Source organism: Micropterus dolomieu, linkage group LG12 (assembly GCF_021292245.1).
Source record: "Micropterus dolomieu isolate WLL.071019.BEF.003 ecotype Adirondacks linkage group LG12, ASM2129224v1, whole genome shotgun sequence".
Classification (NCBI taxonomy): domain Eukaryota; kingdom Metazoa; phylum Chordata; class Actinopteri; order Centrarchiformes; family Centrarchidae; genus Micropterus; species Micropterus dolomieu.
In genome coordinates, this window is record NC_060161.1 from 16,405,711 (window position 1) to 16,425,902 (window position 20,192).

Below are 20,192 nucleotides of genomic sequence, written 5' to 3' on the forward strand. Positions count from 1 at the left end.
TATGCTCATGTCATTTTTACAGGAACAGGCTCTGTGCTTTATTGTGAAGAAAACCCTCCATTTCAGTTTTAATGTTGCTAATTCATCTTCAGGAGCGCTCCCGTACTATTGTTATTCCCAAATAATGTTCTGCTATCCAATGTTTCATATTTAAATGCTTTATACCTCAATGATAATTATTGCTCAAGACTAATTTTCTCCAAAGATAATTTTATTTTCAACGTTGTACCGGAAGTCGTAGATTTATTTAAATTCTCATTCCGCGCGACTTGACAGCAGAGAAAAAAGTGACGTTGCAGGACAACAAACGGAGGAGAGGCAGCTCGGACGGAGGCAGAGCGGCAGCCTGTATCCTGGCATTTTGTTAAAGATATTTGGAACAATGCAGTCTGCCAAGAGGAGTGAGAGTGACTGGCAGGGGTTGGTCAGCGAGGTGAGTGAGGGTCGAAGACCGCGAGCAGCTGTTGCAGGGACGGGCGGGTTACAGAAGCTCCCTTGAACCATATGGAGCGAGCTGCGGTCTCTTGTCTAAATTAAACACCGGGGTAGCTGTTTAACATCACATAGGAAACTCTACTTTTTGGTCTTTTAGCTACAGAGGCTAAAGATTGATTGATAGGGTAAGCTAAGTTAGCATGCTAGTCCGTCAGGCCGACAGCATCCGTCTCCGAGCCTGTGAGGCTGGACGTGCAGCAACACTCCTGCCCACCTCCTGAACACGTGTGGTGCTGTACAGACCAGATATAACGTTAACCCACCTGTGGGGCAGCATTTAACTTAACATTGCTAGCATAAATTCATTTAAATTAAATTTTGACTATATGGATATATAAAATAGATATGAATAAATCTGAGGTGAAAAGCAATAAAAGCATATAACGTTAACTGCGAAAATGTAAAACAGTGATACCCAATAGCAACGTTACTCCAGTCAATAGCTCTTTAACCGACCACACCTGGTCAACTGTAGGGATAATACATTTGACTATATATTGAATAATTCATAATAAATCAGATATTCTTACATCTTTCAGGGACTGTTTATTTAACTGTTTTAGGAAGGAATTTCCACCCTGCAGGTGGAGGACATGACTGTTTGATTTCTGATATATTATCTGGTGATAACACAACTGTTCTTTCTGAAATTTGGATAAAGACTTAATAAAAAAGACTTGGATAAAGACTTCAAAAATCATTGGCAACTATTTTGATAGTCAAATAATTTATTTGGTATTTTTTTCAAGCAAGAACTACCCAAAATGCACATGATTTACTGCTTTTCCTAGTCACATGTGATAGTGACCTGCATATATTCAGGTTTTGTAGTGCTGGTTTAGAATATAAGCAATGTGTTCATATCACCTTGAGTTTTAAGTGTATGTTTAAGTGTTTTCTGATATTTTATAGATCAAATGGACAGTCCATTAAGTGAGAGAATAATTCTCAGACTCGTGAATCATTAGTTGCAGCTATACATAATGAATAAGCGTGGTTTACTACACACTACTACAGCACGTTCAGCTCCATGGTAGCAGCTGCTGTTTAATTTGGTTATGAGCTGGTTTGACAGCTATCAAGGTTTACTCTGTTCCTTCTGCTGTGTCTTATCTACACTTTAAACACTTGGCTCCAGTGTGTGTTTTTCCACCTGTGGGGAGCTGGCCTGGGTTGGTATCACTTCTACAGTTAAGTAATTTGACCGTTTCCATCAAAAGATAGAGCCTGTAGGAAATTATGATGAAAGGAACAAGTTGGATGATACCATAGAGGGATGATACAGATGTACTCCTGTGGTCACAGAATCAACACACAGAGCTAGATGACCTACAGTTAACTGTATCTAAGTCCAAGTTTATTTATAAAGAACAGTAATGCACGTCATAATACCACTGCCTTCGTTTCTGTCCTTGTGTGCCGGTGTTTGTTGTAGTTTCTAGTGTGTAAGCGCAAGCTGGAGAGTAAGAAAGAGGCCCTGCTCATTCTGTCCAAGGAGCTGGATACCTGTCAGCAGGAAAGAGACCAGTACAAGCTGATGGCCAACCAGCTGAGGGAGCGCCACCAGGGACTCAAGAAGAAGTACAGGGAACTCATTGTGAGTGGGTCAAACCTTCAAGGTGATGTTTGTCTATGTGCACAGTATTGGCTGTACCGGCCATTTTAAACAACTTGTTAGTACTCTGTGATGTGTCTGTCAATTAAATGTAAGTTTTTAACATTATTTATAATGTGCTATTTGCTAATTGTCTTTGATGACAAATAATATTTTAATTATGTAACTTTTGTAGGACGGTGACCCCTCTTTGCCACCAGAAAAACGCAATCAGGTAGGTTGTTGTCAATTACAAGAGCTTTCTTACTTCCACTAATGCTAAAAGTATTTGCCTTCTAGCTCTGGATCACAGCGAATACCGGCTCTCAATGGTCAAACAACTTTCTAATACCAAACAAATACAGATCAGGTTCAGCGACATTGAGTTGGACAGCTTTTTCACGAGGTTTATCTGCAGCTTTCGGACTTCTTACATGACAAGACAGACATGCCCCCTTCCAGATAATGATGGTTGGGATAAATGTTGGAGTGGGTGTGTCTTGTTGCACTCCTGTAGGACTCTGCTTGGTGGTGCTTTCAAGGACGCTGTGACAATCAGAATTGGAAGAGTTGGCTGCTGAATAGCAGCATTAAAAAAATATAGTCTTGTTTTTTTTAGAAAACAATCAACAGGCAAACAGTAGTGTTGTGAAAAGGATGCTGACATGCTAACTACATTGCTTTTTGGAAACAGTAAATAAATTGATTCTTGTAACTTGTCGTAGAAAAAAGTAAATTTAATAATTTTGCATTGCGTATATCTGCCAACGTATTTTATTTTTTATAGTTTTGTTCAGTGTCCCAAATTTACATTGACTTTAATTTTGGCTATGTTATATTGATATATTGTTTGATCCTGTGTATATGTTTCCTTGAGCTGAAGAAGAAATAGTAGTGCATTATTCAATGGATTTTATTGTTGGATGTTGTCAGCTGTTTTGCAGTTTTTAACTGTTTTTCCTTCCCTGTATCTTTTTCCTTCCCTTTATTTCCTCTTCTTCACCTTCTCTTCAGGTGAATCTGGCTCAGTTGTTGAGAGACTCGAGAGAACGGGCGAAAAAGCTCACTGAGGAGGTGAAGGAGCTGACTCAGAGGCTTGTGGAGGCCCAGGGAGATAACAAGGTGAGGTTACCAGTAGCAGCACACACAAACATATGATATAGCCTAACCTAACCCAGTCCAATGCGTGAGTAGATGTGCTTAATAGAAGCAGTGAATTAACTTGTTTTTTTGACTACAGCTCCTGAGAATGACCATTACTCGACAGAGGCTGGGGGATGAGGAGGTGGGAGCGCGCCATTTCCCCGCTCACGAACGGGAGGATTTAGTACGCCAGCTGGAGAGAGCAGGGCTACAGGTTTCTTTTTTTTTTTTTTAGTTTTCTCTTTTTTTTTTCTTTCTTTTAATCATCATCCAAAACCATCTCAAATGTAAGTGATCTCACATCACACAGGTCCAGTGCAATTACAGTGCAGTTTTCAGCTATCCAAAACATTGACCAGGTAGACAACGAGGTCATGCATGATGTGTGATCAAAGACAAAACTACTAGGCAACAGCTAATTAATATGTACACTCGCCACTAACTGGAAAGGGGGGGGGGGGGGGCTACCCCAGGTGGACCACATTTGGTTATTGAGTGTTGCATATGAATTACTTAATGTTGAGGTAGATCGCCCTTAGTCTTCATCTGTCAAAATGACAGACATCCTTCAGGTTTTTCCGTCCATTGTTAAAAACATTTCAGTCAGTGACGGAGAATTATCGGTTAAGTTAAGTGAAACCTTTGACTCAAAGGTCACTGTGACCTCAAAATAGGTTTTTAGCCATAATTTAAGAATAAATTGGGCAAATTCCAGGTGTCACATGCGTTGAGTGGGACGACACAATGAGGAAACAATTACTAGCACAGTACGGGCTTTCCTCTATCTCGTCCATTGTGACTTCCACTTCCTGCCTCAGTTTCAATTTCGAGCGTCATCGGAATCATGTGACTGCAAACAGCATATTGCAGTGCGCCCAACTCATCGGGATCTTGGGGCTTCCCGTCGAAAAATGCCAGGAGGTGTAAGTACTAGCGAGTAATTCGAGAGAAAGAAAACCCAATTTGCTTTTGCTTTGCTTTTAAAGCAGAAAGCAATAATCAAAACTCTTTGGAGACAGGTGCTCTCGAGATTGCAGTCTCATTAATCTCTTTTTGCCTGTCCATTGATTCATTATATCCATCCAAACATTAGAGTGTTGTCACAGTAAATACAAAGAACAACACGGCAACACGATGACTATGCTTTTATAATCCATTATTGGATTAATTAGTCTTTACAGTTCTTCAAATGCAGTGGAAACTCGGATGGGAATGCGCAAAAGATTTTTAGTTCCTGGTTTGGTTCCTGAGTTAAGTAGTTCCTGTTGCTCCATAGTTCCTGGAACTGTTTGGTCGAAAAAGGACTCTGTGGTGCTACAGAGAGAAATCCATCGTAGATTTCTTTGACAAAAATATTCTCAGTAGTTCATAATACAATGCGAAGTAAATACTGCCATTAGGAGGCTTACAATGTTATTGAGGCGGTGTTAGTGAAACAATACTTTTCCTCCTTTAAACATGACTTTGAAGCCTTCATGAACAAGGCTCTAGCAGAGCTGTTCACTCAGTTTAAAACAATAGACTAGGCCCAAAGTTGCTGATTGCTGGAAAAAAGAGTGTGCACTCTCAGCAAACTCTACTTTAAGTAAACAAAGCTTTCAAAATCACTCTCAATCTGTCACCTTTCAGTTTCTCTTACAAACATGTTTTGCCTGGTTTTCTAGATGGAGGAGATGGAGCACAACCTGAAGGCTCTGACGGACGAGCTGCAGGACATGAAAGCGGAGCGCAACGTGTTCAGGGAGAAGGCCTATCGACTCAACGTGGAGCTCAACCACATCCTGGGCAACCGCGAGGCACGCATCGTTGATGTGGATGCCCTCTGCATGGAGAACAGGTAAGTGGGACAAAGAAGCAGATATCTAGTACGCATAACTACCTCTAATGGTCACAGTGTTTTAAGCCCGATCCACTTGTAGTTTTCTAAATTTCCAATCCAGCTTCTAGCGAGGCCATATGTTTTCTACGAGCCGCAGATTCCCTGAAACTTGCTTTAGATCTTAGTAGCAGCTGCATGTGGAGACATCTCTCACTCCTTTTTTATTTATTTATTTTTTCTTTCGTTCTCTTGCTTTACCGGCTGTAAACACATGTTTGTTTAAAAATCATACTGTTGGGAAGGGGTGCGCGATATGTATCGTCTACGATAATATCTTAAGTGGGTTTTATTAACGATGTGTGAGCAGACATTATCGAGTAGGCTATGTTGCTCACTTTGTAGAAAACGATGAAAAACGCCTTGTCCGAGCATTAGAGTTAAAACAAGCAGTAGCTGCTGAAAAGTTAAAGTTAAAAGTTAAAGTTAAAAATGGGCGATCAAACAGCGCCAAAAGAAAAGATGTTGCTCAAAAGGCAGCAATCTGTAAACTTTGACAAAATTGGTTGTTGTTAAAGACTGCAAACCAACTACCGCAAAAAAATATAAATATGAAAAGCTTCGGGAGTCAGCTGTCCACGATGTGCCTAAACCAGCCAAGGTACCAGCACAAAAACAAACTGAGGTTCTAACACCACTGATGACAGAATCAAAGCAAAAATGACAACGGCTACGACAGAACTCATGGCTACAGCGAAAGATGAAATGTTTGCTCATACTTGCTTTGATTTCAGTAATACTTGCACTGAAGATTGCAGTATTTTTATATTGTTTTTACTTGAATGCTTCAGTTTTAAGTAAATATCTAAGACCTGCTTCCATTAATGTCATTAGTAAGCAACGATAAATATCCTATTAACTAGAGAAAGCTAGTACAATATTAGACTTTTACAAACACATTTTCGAACAGTGCCAAATATAATCTAATTATCTTTATCGACAAAATCCCAGAAAATATTGATATCAATATTGCACGTCCCTACTGTCTGCGGAAGGCAGGCAAAACAAAGTATCTGTTGATAGCCGAAAAGTAACTAACTTTGTTGTAAAATTAAAAAATACATTTTACACATGTATTTTTGATGATGTCACGTATGAGACGGGAATCAATTTTTTACGTTTTTAGCTTTACTAAGATTAGACATTGATGAATAGCGCTGATTAATATTTATACTCAAGTGTTTTAGTGATGTATTCCTTTTTAAACCAATAACTATGATTGATTTTTCTGCCCTAAAACGTAGATTTGCTGTTAATTAAAAATGGTCATGGAGGACAGTATGTACTAAAACTGCTATGTGTACATATTGCACAAGTTTTCTGTTCACAATATTCATCATTCTCAGAGCTTCATCGTAAAACTAATAGTTTCTGTTATGGTTTGACTTGAGATTTTTGTTACCGCAGGTATTTGCATGAGCGCTTTGGCCAACTACAAGAGGAGGTGAACCTGCTGAAATCTAACATCATGAAGTACAAGGTAAAATGCCTCTGTTTAAAATCTAAATGTAAGGCTAATTTTGAGGCTTCATTTGCTTTCACAAAATCTGTATTCTTAAGCATATGCACTGAAAGTACAAGAGGTTGCTTTTACTTAAAATGTTCATCAAACACGGCACGGTGAGCTTTATCCCCTTGTTTTTCCCTCCCCACAGACCGCTCTTGAGAGGAGGAAAAACTGCAGCACATATGGGAAATCAAACAGCAGTCCCCTCACTGGAGTCCTCTCAGCCAAACAAGGTGAAAACACACAACTGTTCAGCTCCCTCTGAATTCTCTTTAAACTCCGACATAAATAGATACCAGAGCAGAAAAATGTAGTCTGTCACCTCTGTTTTATAGCACATAGAGTACATTTTAATCCGATGAACTGATTATTTTTCTTCAGTGTAACAAATCTATTTCTTTCTTTTGTTTCCAGCCGTGCCTCATTGCATTATTTAATAACTCCTATATTTCTTTTGCCGATCCTTCAAGCCACCGCCCGGACACCAGCTGGGTTACTAATTGTATTCTGAGTGGTAGAGAGCACCACTGGCAGGAAAATGAGCCTGCCATGATGACTGACAGTTGCTGGCAGAAGCAGCACAGTGGGCTCCGGAGTTAAAGTTGGGAGAGGAGAGTGTCACCTAGTAGACAGCTGTTTCTAACTCTCCATCTCTGTCTCGCTCTTAGCACACTGTTTCCCTGTTCGCTCTTTTATCTTTGTTAAGTTTTGGGAAAGTTTTATTGGGGCATTATTGGCAGGTTGGAGGTCAGTACCTATCGTATCCTCAGTTTAGGAGGTCATGTTTTTGCCGACGGCGTCATTAACACAGGTGGTTTAAAATAAAAATGGCTGTCCCTCCTTGCTGTTCTCTCTGTCTGTCCCCTACCACTCTTTCTTTTATCTGCTTTACCCCTCTTCTCCCTCTCGGTTTTTAGTCCAGGAGATGCTCCTGGAAGAGCAGGGCTGCAGCCTGCCGGCCACGCCTCAGTCCATCTCCGACCTCAAGTCCCTGGCCACGGCTCTGCTGGAGACCATCCACGAGAAGAACCTTGTCATCCAGCACCAGAGGCACACCAACAGGTAATGATCCTCCCTTTCAGGTCATCTTTTAACTGCACCCACCTGACACACTTATGTTTGCCTAGCTGTTCTGAGAATCCTCCTCCACCTCCAAGGCAAACACTGGACTGTGACACGCGAATACACATATACACACTGACACTTCTTATCAGTCCCAAGTAACCTGACCCGTTGTTCTTGGCCTGCAGGATCCTCGGAAACAGAGTTGCAGATTTGGAACGGAAGCTAAAGACGTTGGAGGTTTCGGGACTGTGGAGTCTTCCAGGTGGGTCTCAAGATCAAGCGTTAAAGCTTCCACCAAAAACCACGTTGCAGTCCTGAAATGACTCCTCCAGAATATAATCTACAGTTATCATGGTATTCACTCACCTTACAATTACATACATTTTTCTAAGTAATCCAACCAGTAAAACAGTATTTTTTAATAAATGGAATTAGAGGAAAGTAGGTGGATGTGATGGCCTGTGTATGTCCCTTCATGCAGAGACTATGTTTCTGCATATGCTTTTACCTGGTTGGTACCTGTAACTGGACCACACCGTTGGCAAACATAGGTGTGTGTGTGTGTGTGTGTGTGTGTGTGTGTCTTTTTAAAGTAAAAAGAAAAGAGAAAAATAGCATTATACTCAGGATAAACCATACTAATACAGTCCCTAGATATTTTAATTTTTAGAGAAATCTGAGAAGCAAATGTATTTCCTAACATTATGCCTCTCATATGTTGCTCTCATATTATCATTTATGTCTTTATGACTAGAATGTACCTAGGGATCCTTTGTCTATCTTTCTACCAAGCTAATTGATTTCCCTTCTCTCTCTTTTTTATTTTTATTTTTTTAAATCTAAATACATTAATGAGGTTTTATGTTCATAACAGTGTGTCTTTCTCTCTTCTCTGGCTGCGTCTCAGGCTTGACCTACCGCGTATCCGTGGGAATTGGGAGTATGTATTCCTTCTGCCCCACTTAGCCCATCCATGCCCTCCACTATGTCATGCCAGGACAAATCTGGGCAGACGCCCAGAAAGCATGTCACCTCACGCCCACCGTTTACAATGTGTCAACTCCATTGACCACCCGCTCATGTGTCTGTTCATGATACCATTTACAGAAGCAGGCTGCCTGAGTATCACACACTGATCCTTTTGGTCTAGCGGATCTGTCTTAGGTTTTACACACAGGGTGAATAAATGGTTGATTTTAATAATTTGTTCAGATTCTCACTGGCAAAAACTGGAATCATACATCATCTGAGAACAAGAAATATGTGACGAGTGTAGTCAGACAAGAGAATTGAATTGATTAACATTTTTCTGGGAAGTAGAGTCACACCAAAACAAAGTTTTTAGGTAATGTGAGTGGAAATTAATAGAAAAATATGCTCTCAAAGCTGTCCAAATTTTTTCTGGATTCATGTCATTATGTGAGACAGTGGAGAAATCACATTTAAGAGCCAACTGGTATTCAAAAACACAATATTCAACACTATTTTGCATCTGTATCCATGCATTAGTGTAGATGAAATTAACCCAAGAGAATGAATGAAATGCACTGACATGCACAGCAGCCATTACATTTTGCTAAGGTGACTGCCAACTGCTCCAGGAGACAAGACAGTTGACCTAGAAAAGAGTTCTGCCCTTTTCCCACTGGAGGGAGATGTTGTGCTGTGTGTGAACCAGACTGAGAGGCGGAGGGGCTGCTGCTGAATGGAGGCGCCCTGTCATGAGACCGTCATTCTCACCACTATAAAACTGACAAGCATCCATTACTGAAAATGATTGCCCACATTACAAACACATTTAGGGGAATGTGCCGTTATTAGGGAGTTTGTAGGCGAGGGCCCAGAGTGCCTGACGACCACGCTGTCCACCACAGTTAGGGAGACAGAAATATAGAGAGAGATGTGAGCGTCTGTGGCCTTGATGTGATGTGAAGTTGGGCTGATGGATATTAAAGGCAAACAGAATAGGATGGAGGGCCTTGGCTGCCTACCTGAGGCTCCGGAGAACGCTAGAAGGTGACTACGTTGTCTCCGGATGAGAAAGAGCCAAAAACAATAACAATGACAGCGATGCAGTGAGTCAGATAAAGTTGTGATTGATAGATCCCCACCAGTCCTCCTGTCCACCTTACCCCCATGCTGAAGGGAGTGCGAGGCGAAATGTAACACAGCAAGTGAAAGCCTGTCAGTGTGCAGCAGCTATTGAAAAGACAGGTGGATACAGAGTGCACCCATATAGCTCTGTTTTGGTCCAGTGACAGCCTTTTTCCAGTATGAGGAAGGCATTTCCTTGTCACCATAGTGCTAGACAGCATTGCATCCCAGAGTAGGGCTTAACCGTGTGACATCTCCTTTTTTCGTCTCCTTATTTATGATCTTGAGTATACGATCTGGCATGTTGGAGTATCATATAATGCAGAAGAGCCTGTTATCTTTGCAGGATGGGTGTGAGAGAGAAGGGGAGATGGTTAGATGGCTGGACAGGCAGCTGCCAGTAAGGTCCCGAGCGCTGCCTGGCTCCTGCAGACACACTGCTGTGCTCAGGCGGGGCTTTACTCTTCATATTAATAACCAACACCACCTTATTATTGGCTTTTAAAGGCAGTCTGCAGAACTCCTTTTAAGGCCACTCTCTCAAGACTTGAAGGCTGCGATTCAGTCTTAAAGTCTTAAAGCTACGTGCCAGCTATCTGAGCTTAATGAAGAAGATATTGGCCTCCGCAGAACCGCTGACTCTTTTGTCTTTTGAAAGCTGTAGTGTGATACTACACAATCATACATCACAAACTAAATACAGCTGTGAGCAAAGTTAAGAGTTAAGAGAGGGAAATTACAATATATATTGAGATTGCAGACATTTATATTCTTTACAGCTGATAGAATTGATTGATATCTGTGGTTGTATTTGGTCGTTGTAGGCGGTGTTGCAAGTCAGTGGGCACAGCTGCATTATAGCAATATTTGATTCACAAGATTTTTCATTACTGTCACGTATCAGATATGTAATTCATTGAATTAGCCAAAAACAACATATACCAAACAAATGTAGTCAGTTTATCTATAAACAGTTTCTACTTAGAATTTTCAGAAAGTTCATTATCTTGTGATTTTATAACAACCTGAAATTACATATGGACCAATGAACGTCCTGAAGGAAACTTTTATCCATATCAACCACCCCTAGCTACAATAGGTATCTGAACCTATTGCTAATACTCATTTGACATTGGTTTGTAAATGACATTACTCAAGACAAATGTCATGGCTATTTGAAATCATTATCATCAGTCATTTTATAATTAATGGATAATTTTAGGAGAAACAAGACGGTGTCCATGCTACAGTCTGTGACACTGTACTTGGGGACCTTCAAGCTCAATGTTAACATCAGCATGCTAACATGCTCACAGTGGCCATGCTAAAATGATGTTTAGCATGATGTCAGCCAGGTTCACCATCTCTGTTCAGTGAGTGTTGGCGTGCTACATGTATTAATTAGCTCTAAATGCTGGTGGGCTGATGTCATTAGATTTTGCAGGATTTGGTTATGAACCAAAGTCCTTGACAAATTGAAATTTTGACTTGGGATCACCAAAGTTTTATAGTGACAGGGCCACGAATGTTTATACCAGATTTCATGGAAGTCCATCCAATAGTTGTTGAGACAATCCAAAACCACAAATGTCAACCTCATGGTGGCGCCATAGGAAAAGTCTGGGGATCCTTTTCTGTACAAAGTTTCATGGGAATCCATCAGTCTGAACCAAAGTGTTGGGCCGTCAGACCAACATTGCCATCATTAGAGCTATGCCGCTAAAACATTAACAAGGTTTCATACTAAAACAGTCTAACGTAATGGTTGAAACCACTGTCTCTGGAAAGGACAACCAGTAACGTTTTCACTTTTCTTCACACCCCCAGCTTGTGTGTAGAAGTCTCGGGATCCAAACGGCCCCAACCTCTCCCTCTCCCTCACTGTTCCCACGTCAGTGTCAACACTGAGCATCCATAACAATATGGTCTGCATCCCTAACAATATGGTCTCCGTTCACCATTCATGATTCTCACGCATCGTGTCACCCAGTCATCCATTTTCACATTCTTTTGTTTGTTTTTGTGCCTCACACTTGACTGGTCAGAGAAACAGGCCTTTTCACTGGGTGTCTGTGAAGGCAAAGGCTGATGTGCACACTTACAGGCTCGAGTATATGCATGTGAATACAGTTTTGAGTGTGTGTGTGTTTGTGATGTCTGGTTTATAGTGCACAGTCTCCTATGAGTAGCATATGGTGTCAGCCTAAGAGGCGTGCAGCCATCACTAATGAAGACAGATGACAGGGAACTGAAGCCACTTCCTGTGAGCAATGCATACGTGCGTGTTTGTGTGCTGTGCGAAGGCACACACAGCACTGTGCCATACATGTGCATGGATGAGCCCCATCCAGTCATGTCATGCTCAAACCTTTGAAAACTCTTCATACCACTTACTTTGTCTTTGTGCTGTCATTTGGGTGTGAAATTAACAGCGGCTGTTTTGTTCCTTGATGGTGGTCTTACAGGGACACGAGACAGCATCACACTGAATGATAACCTTCAGCCGGAGCTTCATCCAACACGTGCCACACCTCAGCCAAGACTGCATCCACCCAAAGGCGAGTGTGTAATTGTGTGTAACTGGCTTCTCCAGGCATTGATAAGAGCACCCCTGGCTAACGGCATAAACACTGTAATTAGCCACTGTGTGCTAAACACTCCTCGCTATCTTCCATGTTTAACCCAAGTCCTTTCCCTTCCCGCCTCCACTCCTCTCTTCTCAATGGTGCAAGCTGCCCAAATGCCATGGCATTTTGGAAATGTGAAGCAAATTCTCGCCCGCTGACATTCAGAAACTTCTGCCGTGTTCTCTTTGAAAGGGGATAGGGACGGGGGGGGGACAGGGGGGCATAAATATGGATGCCAGTTCAAGTAATGTTGCTTTCTTCCTGTGTGTTTTTGCATGTGTATGTGTGGGAGAAGGTGGCTGGGACTCATACGTGCAGTCTTTAACCTTTTTGCCTGCACATCCACAAATATGGGTCAGTAATCCCCAAAGTGCGAGCATATTTTGGCGAAGGAGCAGAACTAAGCTGTTGCTATTGCTGAGTTGTGGGGCGTCACACTTGTCTTGTGTCCCCTTGTCTGGGGCGCTGCTGCTATATTTAGCCTGTTGCCATGGAAGCACTTCAGTCACATAAGTAATTGAAATAACTTTCTACATTGACACAGTGGTCCTCCTTCTAAAGAGGAAAAGTTTTTCTTATGTTTCATAATCATATCATCTTTGAATTTTCTCACATTTAAAAAAAGAAAAAAAAAAAGACAACATTGATGATAAAGTGATCGACCGGTATGACATTATAGGCCTTGGTCTATCAGCATAAGTTTTATATTGACTGTTCATGTGGTTTTCTTAATAGTGTCTTAATGTACAAATAGTGCCACGTGTACAAATAGAGTATGAACGTAGCCCTCCTCAACAAAGCTTTTTCTATTAAGGTTCTTGTCAAAAGGCTTTTTAACATCATGCCGTCAACAGGAAAAGCAAACAGCAAATAAGTGGAATAAAATTAGGCGTCTTTGGGACACTTAAAATACATTGTGAACTCAGGCTAAAATGCTGCCATTCAGCTCTTTATTCTTCTTTAGTTCTTCATTGGTAGTGTTAGGAATGCAACGAACGATTCTTTTCGATTAATTGGTCAATTATTTTCTCTATTCATCGATTAGTAGTTAGAAAATTGTGAAAAATCCCAAGATGACATCCTCAAATGTCTCTTTTGACCACAACCTAAACTATTTACATTTGAGAAGCTGGACGTTTTTTCTTTAAAAAATGACTCCGTGATTAATGGATTATCAAAGTAGTTGCTGATCACTTTAATAGTTGACAACTAATCGATTAATCCACTTATTTTATTGGCTAATTCATAGATTAATCAGTTAATTCATCAATTATGAATACAATTGTTTGTTTCAGCCCAAAGGAGGAGTTTAAGAAGTTGTGCTAGTAGGTATAATTGTTGATGTTGTTGTTGTCAGCTAATATAAATTTATAAAATGCTTGTCTGTTTTTGGTAGTGAATCATGGTGATGTTGCCAGCTTACACAAATCAGTGGCCATCTTACTGCGCCTCCTTCAGAGGTACAGAAAAGGGCAAAAGTACTTGTTTTCTGATGTAACTATGGCTTCAGATCAAGTGAGCAATTAAAATGACCAGTTGCCTCATCTTCCCTCTCCCAGTTGTGTCAGACAACAGAAGTTCACATGAATCATTGTGGGAAAGCCACACCACTGGCAGCGACCTTGGCACAGATGGCGTCGGCAGGGAAGACACACCTGCACTGCTCAACAGCCTGGAGCCTCTGGTGGGGGTGGAGACGAATGGGATTGACAGGAGAGGGGGAGAAATCGTGACCCTGACGGAAGATCGAGTCTCTTTAGAGCTGGAGGAGGGGCGGAGTCCTGTGGAAGAGGCAGGGCACGAGGTAGAGGGAGTTGAAGATGAACTGGGTTCCACGGTAGAGGAAGGAGAAGAGGCAGCTCTGGCGCTGGGTGTCCCGTCCTCTGAATCAGACCTTCCGTGGCTTCGACTAAGACAAGCCTCTGTTGAGTCAGAGGTGGGCCATCAGCCCTGTGAATCTCAGGACAATGGGTCTAATAATGTACCTGAACATGTAGAAACCTCAATATCGGCTCCAGAGAACCAGGCCCCAGAGGCGTCGAGTACAGGGGAGTGGGACGTTCACTGTCAATCTGTCGATCACCTGTCGTAGTAACAACTTGGCATGATCTGACATCACTGAAAGACTTAAGGAGCTTATTTCAATCCTTGTCTTTGTCGATCTTATTGATAATTGCATTAATCATCCCTAGTTGCATTCTCACAACGTAGCTCGATTTTCCACCGAGCAGCTCCTGTTTTAGTCAATAAAACAGAAAACGCTTTTTCAGCCAGCGTTGACAGAGCCGGAGGTGCACTTTGTATCCAGACAAGCTTGTTGCTGCGCAGGAACAGACAATCTCGAAATCAATGGGGTTGCAAACTTCATGCCCTACAGGAAAAATTTTGCTAGGAATATAACAAAATATGTCTGCCTCAACTCCTGTGCCCCATATTCCCTTCTTCCTCTCCCATGCAATAAGATAATCCCAGTTGTTTGCTTTCTTCTTCTTCCTAGGGGATGCCAATATACTGTGAGTGCTGCATTTTGTTCTTACTCTCATAGGGGGTCCAAATTGGTTTACCAAAACTTGTATTGAATGTGTTGTACATAATGCGTAAATGAATGATATTCATAATAAGAGATTGTATTGATGTATATTCATATGTGTGGGGGGATTTATTAAAAATAGATATTTGGATGAGTCTACATGTGCCATATATGTGGAAATATTTATAAATGCATAAACATGCAATATGACCTGTCATGAAGTTGGTCTTTTCTGCCCCCAGCTCAATAAAGGGTTGCTTGGGCTAGGGGTATGTTGGGAACCACTGGGTAAGTGATGTATCAGCTCCCTCCTTAAGCTGGAAAGCGCACAAGCAAGGATCACCTGATCAAAACTTCAACTCTGACACAGAGGTTGACTTTGTGAACTTGGTGTAACATTTGTTTGAGCTTTCACACACAGTTGGTGCTTGTTTGACAGTAATGTTCTGAACCAGAAAATGAGCCCATATCTGCAGAAAATCGCTGTTCACAAGGTTGGTCTCTCATTAATTCTAAATGCAGCAGCCTCAGTCTTTTGATTGTTTTACAGATTAGAGCAGCTTCACTTGATTTTCTTCTTTCCAGCCTTAGGAGAGAGTTGTTCCAGCATCACAAATCTGCATTGAGTTGTCTAAAATCATAGCAATATTCAAATCCTGTTTTAGCTGAATTAACAACAAATCAACTTTTGAAAAGATGTATATCTTTGGTTTGGGTTTATATTATTTTCCACAGGGTTTTGTTAATATCCAAAGAATTTATTTTTAGCTTAATGTACATAAATATGGTAACACATGCACAGTAAGAGTCTCAGTATGACTATATGTGTTATCATAAACAAAGTCATAGACACCAGAAGTTTTCCAGCACTGTAAAATCGATGCACAGGCACACCCATTTTGTCAAGCAGCCAAAGTCCAGAGCCCACTGTGTATTGAGAATCAGTGGTAAGGCCTACCCTTCCTGCGTGCAGGTGACAGCTGGCCTCTCCAGGCAAACATATCGTCAAAGCCAGAATCCACGAACTGCTTATTCTGCAGAAGGCCACTTGCTATTTTTAATCTCTGACACAAAATAGAGGCGAGGCGAGAGAAAGGATCCAAGCTATGGAGCCATGGTGTGTACACAGTTGTTGGCCCTGTGCCAGGCAGCTGATTTGGCATACAGCAGCGGGCCTTTTTTTTTTTTTTTTTTTTCTTCCATGGAGTTTGTTAAGTTTACAAACCAGATGGAATCTGAGCTAATGAAATTGCGCGATGATACCAGCTTGCCGTTGGGCTCCTCGTAAAGTCTTTAACCAATTTTAGATTGGTCAAAAATTAGATTTTTTAATTGATGATGCCTTGACGAAGTAATATCTGTTAGAAAAGAAAGAACAGAGTAGTGGGATGCATTGTCTGATGCAGAGTAGATGTGTGGAAGAAGTACGCCATACTGGCTGCTCCTACAGGCTGTTTAGACATGTGACATGGATACAAGTTTACCTCTTTTTCATTTTTTATCCGTTCCGCCTTGCGTTCTTTAACCATTCGCCATCCCTTTAACCATTCCCTGCAAAGCTCTCTCACTATGTCCCTTTGTTTTAATCATCTTCTTTGAACATTTAACTACGTGTTTTTCATAATTATCTAAAGACGATTTTGGTGAAACATGTCAGGAGGTTTTTAATACATACATTTAAAAATACATGACCAGAAACTAGAGCTTCAACGATAAATTGGCTGATATTTGGCATACTGTATGTTATACGTAGAAAAAAATTTCCAGTACAGAGATGCCAAAGATGTGTTTGAGTACTTTTACAAATAGTATCACAATGACAAAGTTTGTCCACCAGAGAGCAATCGGCCAGTAGCTCATCACAGGATTTCTTAAATTCTCTAATCTTGAGATCGGTATTGGCCTTTAAAAATGTAGCATTGTTCGGAAAACCTTTGCCAGAAAACCCCTGAAATTGTAGGTTATAATGCCTTTATTAATTTTGGACAGCAGTTTCAGCACACGTAGTTATTTCAAGCATTGCTTGTTAGATTAGACATTTAATGAACAGGGAGACAAGGCAAAGTGACGGTAGCAAATATAAATTACTTGAATTAACCTCATGCAGCCACACAACCACCCGCTTTTTTAACTTGCTAAAGATTCATCCGAGATGTTGCCGCTGTGACCATCACCTGTCAGGATTTCATTGACCAGTATTTGGTCTTTGGTCCACACAGCTGAAAGATTCAGGCTGCCTCCCCAGACCCCACAGAGAAAGAGAGAGAGCAGAAGAGGATTGCTTAGAGCTGTTGTAGCCCATCATCACCTCTACAGATAAAATGAGGCTACGGTACCAGCAACTAGCCTCTGCCAAACCTAATCTTAGCCCCTTATCAGTGACAGCGACATCCCCCCACTACAGGGCAAGAAAAAAATGTACATCACAAAGTGCTTGGATTGGCTCCTATTTGTGCTTGAAAGATAGATCAAGGGAGGAATCATTTGTATGTGAGTACTTGCCTGTCCTGTTATTTTAATAGGTCTGTGCTTTAGTTGCTACCCTTTCATGTTTTAGATGTAAAGATGTGTTGTACCATATCATATATACCACTAATCTTATCACATTAACAATTTACTTTGTTCTGATCCCTAGCTCCCCCAACCCCCACCCCCACACACACTTATCCTACCCTAGAGCCCAGATAGTGGGAGAGAGCAGCCGGGTCACAGCGATGCTCACTGGCTCTAATAAGTGTGACCAAGAAGGGTTTGACACTCCATCATCTCTGGGTCCTCCAAAGGTTTGAGGGATGGGGGTGGACGGGGGCATGTGGAGCCAGCAGTTTCCAGGCCAGCCACTCAGCAAGGTTAATTACTATACCAACCAGAGGCCCTTTCCAGAGATGGTCAGTGCCCTCGTGACCCATGCTTCATTCGTTCACCTTGCTTTTTTACGCTTACCTGAGTTTTATCATGCGGTGCCCCTGAGACACCAGAGTTCGCAGAGCCCTGCAGGTTTGCTCCTCGGGCGCTCATTTTTGAGGAGTGCAACTTTCTGCTCTGTTGCTGACAAGGCTGTTATTATCTGAGATAATAGAGGAAAGAGGGGGGTGGGGGGAGACAGGCACAACATGTCAGTCATCTTTTTCCTGCTTGTTTCATGTGGACCTAATAATTCTAATGTATCACAGATACGATATGCATAACTGCATCATTTGCTCGCTTTGCACGATCCCAGGGATTTGGTATCCCTGCAATTACTGTGTGTATTTTCTCATCACTTCAGCTGTCAGATAGGAATATGGTATAGTCAGTTGCAGATAGGTAAACTGCATATGCCCGAATCTCTACTCCACTTGGTAAAGGCTATGTAGTCTTAAGGTACATGACAAAAGGCGATTTCCTTTGTCGTGGCAATTTTGCAATCCCACTCTGACAATGAGCAACGAGACAAACATCTCTTAAAGCATTGTCACACTTTTAATGCTCAGAGCATGGCACACAAGACAAATGTTAGTTTGTAATATGCACAAAGATGACAAGCTGTTCACTTTCTATATATGTTGGCTCTGTCTTCCCTAGTGGTCAAGACCTTCCGGCAACATCCCTCTGTGAAGTCGCTCAAGAGTGTCTGTATGTGGTCTCACTTTATGTCTTAACACCTGGCCAGTTGTTACTTTTTTCTGGCAGTAGTGAGGACTTGACATCCGATCAAACAGGTGCAATAAAGGTATTCAAACATGATTACATGTGTACTCCCACATGGGCTGAGCATCCCCTGAAAGATTAAGGCTGTTTGATTTTTATTTGCGCTCAATTAAAAACGAAATAGTTCAGCATTTTGTGAAACACACATTTGTTTTCTTCCTTAGAGTTGGATGAGAAGATTGATATACCACTCTCATATCTGCGCGCTAATTATGAAACTACTGCCCGTTAGCTTAGCATAAGCCCTGGGCACCAGAGGAAACAGGCTCTATCTGAAGGTGACATAAGACATTATGGTGGAACTTCAGTTCAGTACCCAAAACACATTACCTCCTGGGGACCAACTAAAGTATGGAGTTAAAAAATTGAAGTGTAGGAACAACATTTTGTCTTTATGCTAAGTTAACTGGCTGTAGCCATATATTTACCACAGATATGAGAGTAGTATAGATATTGTCATGAAAGTCTCAGCAAGAAAGCAAATAATAGTACTCCCCAAAATGTCAAACTGGCATGACCTTGAATGGTTATTCATATTACAGAAACGGTGTAAATAAAGTGGATCTGCAGTTAGCCCTCATATCAATATATAAGCTGCTTTGATCACAGAATACTGGCTGCCCTACTGCTCTTTGTCCCATGTGACCTACCACAGTAGTTTCCTGATATCCTGGAGGCAAAACTGAAACTGACTGCAACAGCAACAACAACAACAACAACATGGCTCCCAAGGCCCTGCTGGGAAGACAGGCCCGCAAAGTCGCAGGGTGTTGGAGGAGCGTGAGGTTGTGGACGTCCGATAAGCAGAAAGGCCATGCTGGGGGTCAGCTCGTAGCCACGGCATACAGTCAGATCTCTATTAAGATATGAGATGGTGGGCCAGTGTGATAAGAGCCGATAGGACCTAGTGATGTGATATCAAGGATGGGACACAAGCTGCAGACGCCACTGTCCCCAACCAGCAGAGAAATCATGGTTGGGCCGAACTTATCCTGGGTGTTGGTAGGAGGTAGTCCTCACTTACCTTGATTCAAATTTCAGTATTTGGGCAATTCCAGAAAACAAACAAAATGGCAACATTTCGACGTTCTCAGTAATAGTAGAGGAGTAATGATTCTATTTAAAAAAAATGTAGATTACACAATTCATTCTATAAATAAAGATAAAGAAGGAAGATGGATAATAATAGATGTAACTATCTTAAACTTGCAAATAACTTTAGTCAATATATATGCCCCTAATGAGGACAATGCAATTTTTTTTAATGGAATAAGGGATTGTCTTAATGGAATAAAAAATAATCAAATTGTAATAACAGGTGATTTTAATACTGTTTTAGACATAAAAAAAGATCGTTTGGGTTTAAATAAATGTAATAATCATCCTCATGCACACAAGGAAATACAGGAGCTTATGGCATCATTAGATCTTGTGGACATTTGGAGACTTAAAAACCCAGATACAATAAGGTATACATGGCGCAGAGGAAGGCAAGCCAGTAGAATTGATTACTTTCTCATTTCCTTTTTACTGGTGCCTAAAACCTTAAAATGCTATATTTCTGATCGTTT

The 20,192-nt window shown here is 41.3% G+C and overlaps 1 protein-coding gene across 1 annotated transcript; it reads left to right on the plus strand.

The window, feature by feature from the left end:
- Positions 1 to 294: 294 nt before the first annotated feature.
- ccdc149a (coiled-coil domain containing 149a) lies at positions 295 to 15,090 on the plus strand. The gene is made up of 12 exons (XM_046065857.1): positions 295 to 433; positions 1,931 to 2,092; positions 2,286 to 2,324; positions 3,104 to 3,211; positions 3,330 to 3,446; positions 4,897 to 5,069; positions 6,516 to 6,588; positions 6,764 to 6,848; positions 7,533 to 7,677; positions 7,866 to 7,942; positions 12,240 to 12,332; positions 13,961 to 15,090. Exons 1-12 carry the CDS (start codon positions 383 to 385, stop codon positions 14,491 to 14,493), a joined length of 1,656 nt encoding a protein of 551 aa, XP_045921813.1. The 5' UTR covers positions 295 to 382; the 3' UTR covers positions 14,494 to 15,090.
- Positions 15,091 to 20,192: the final 5,102 nt, after the last annotated feature.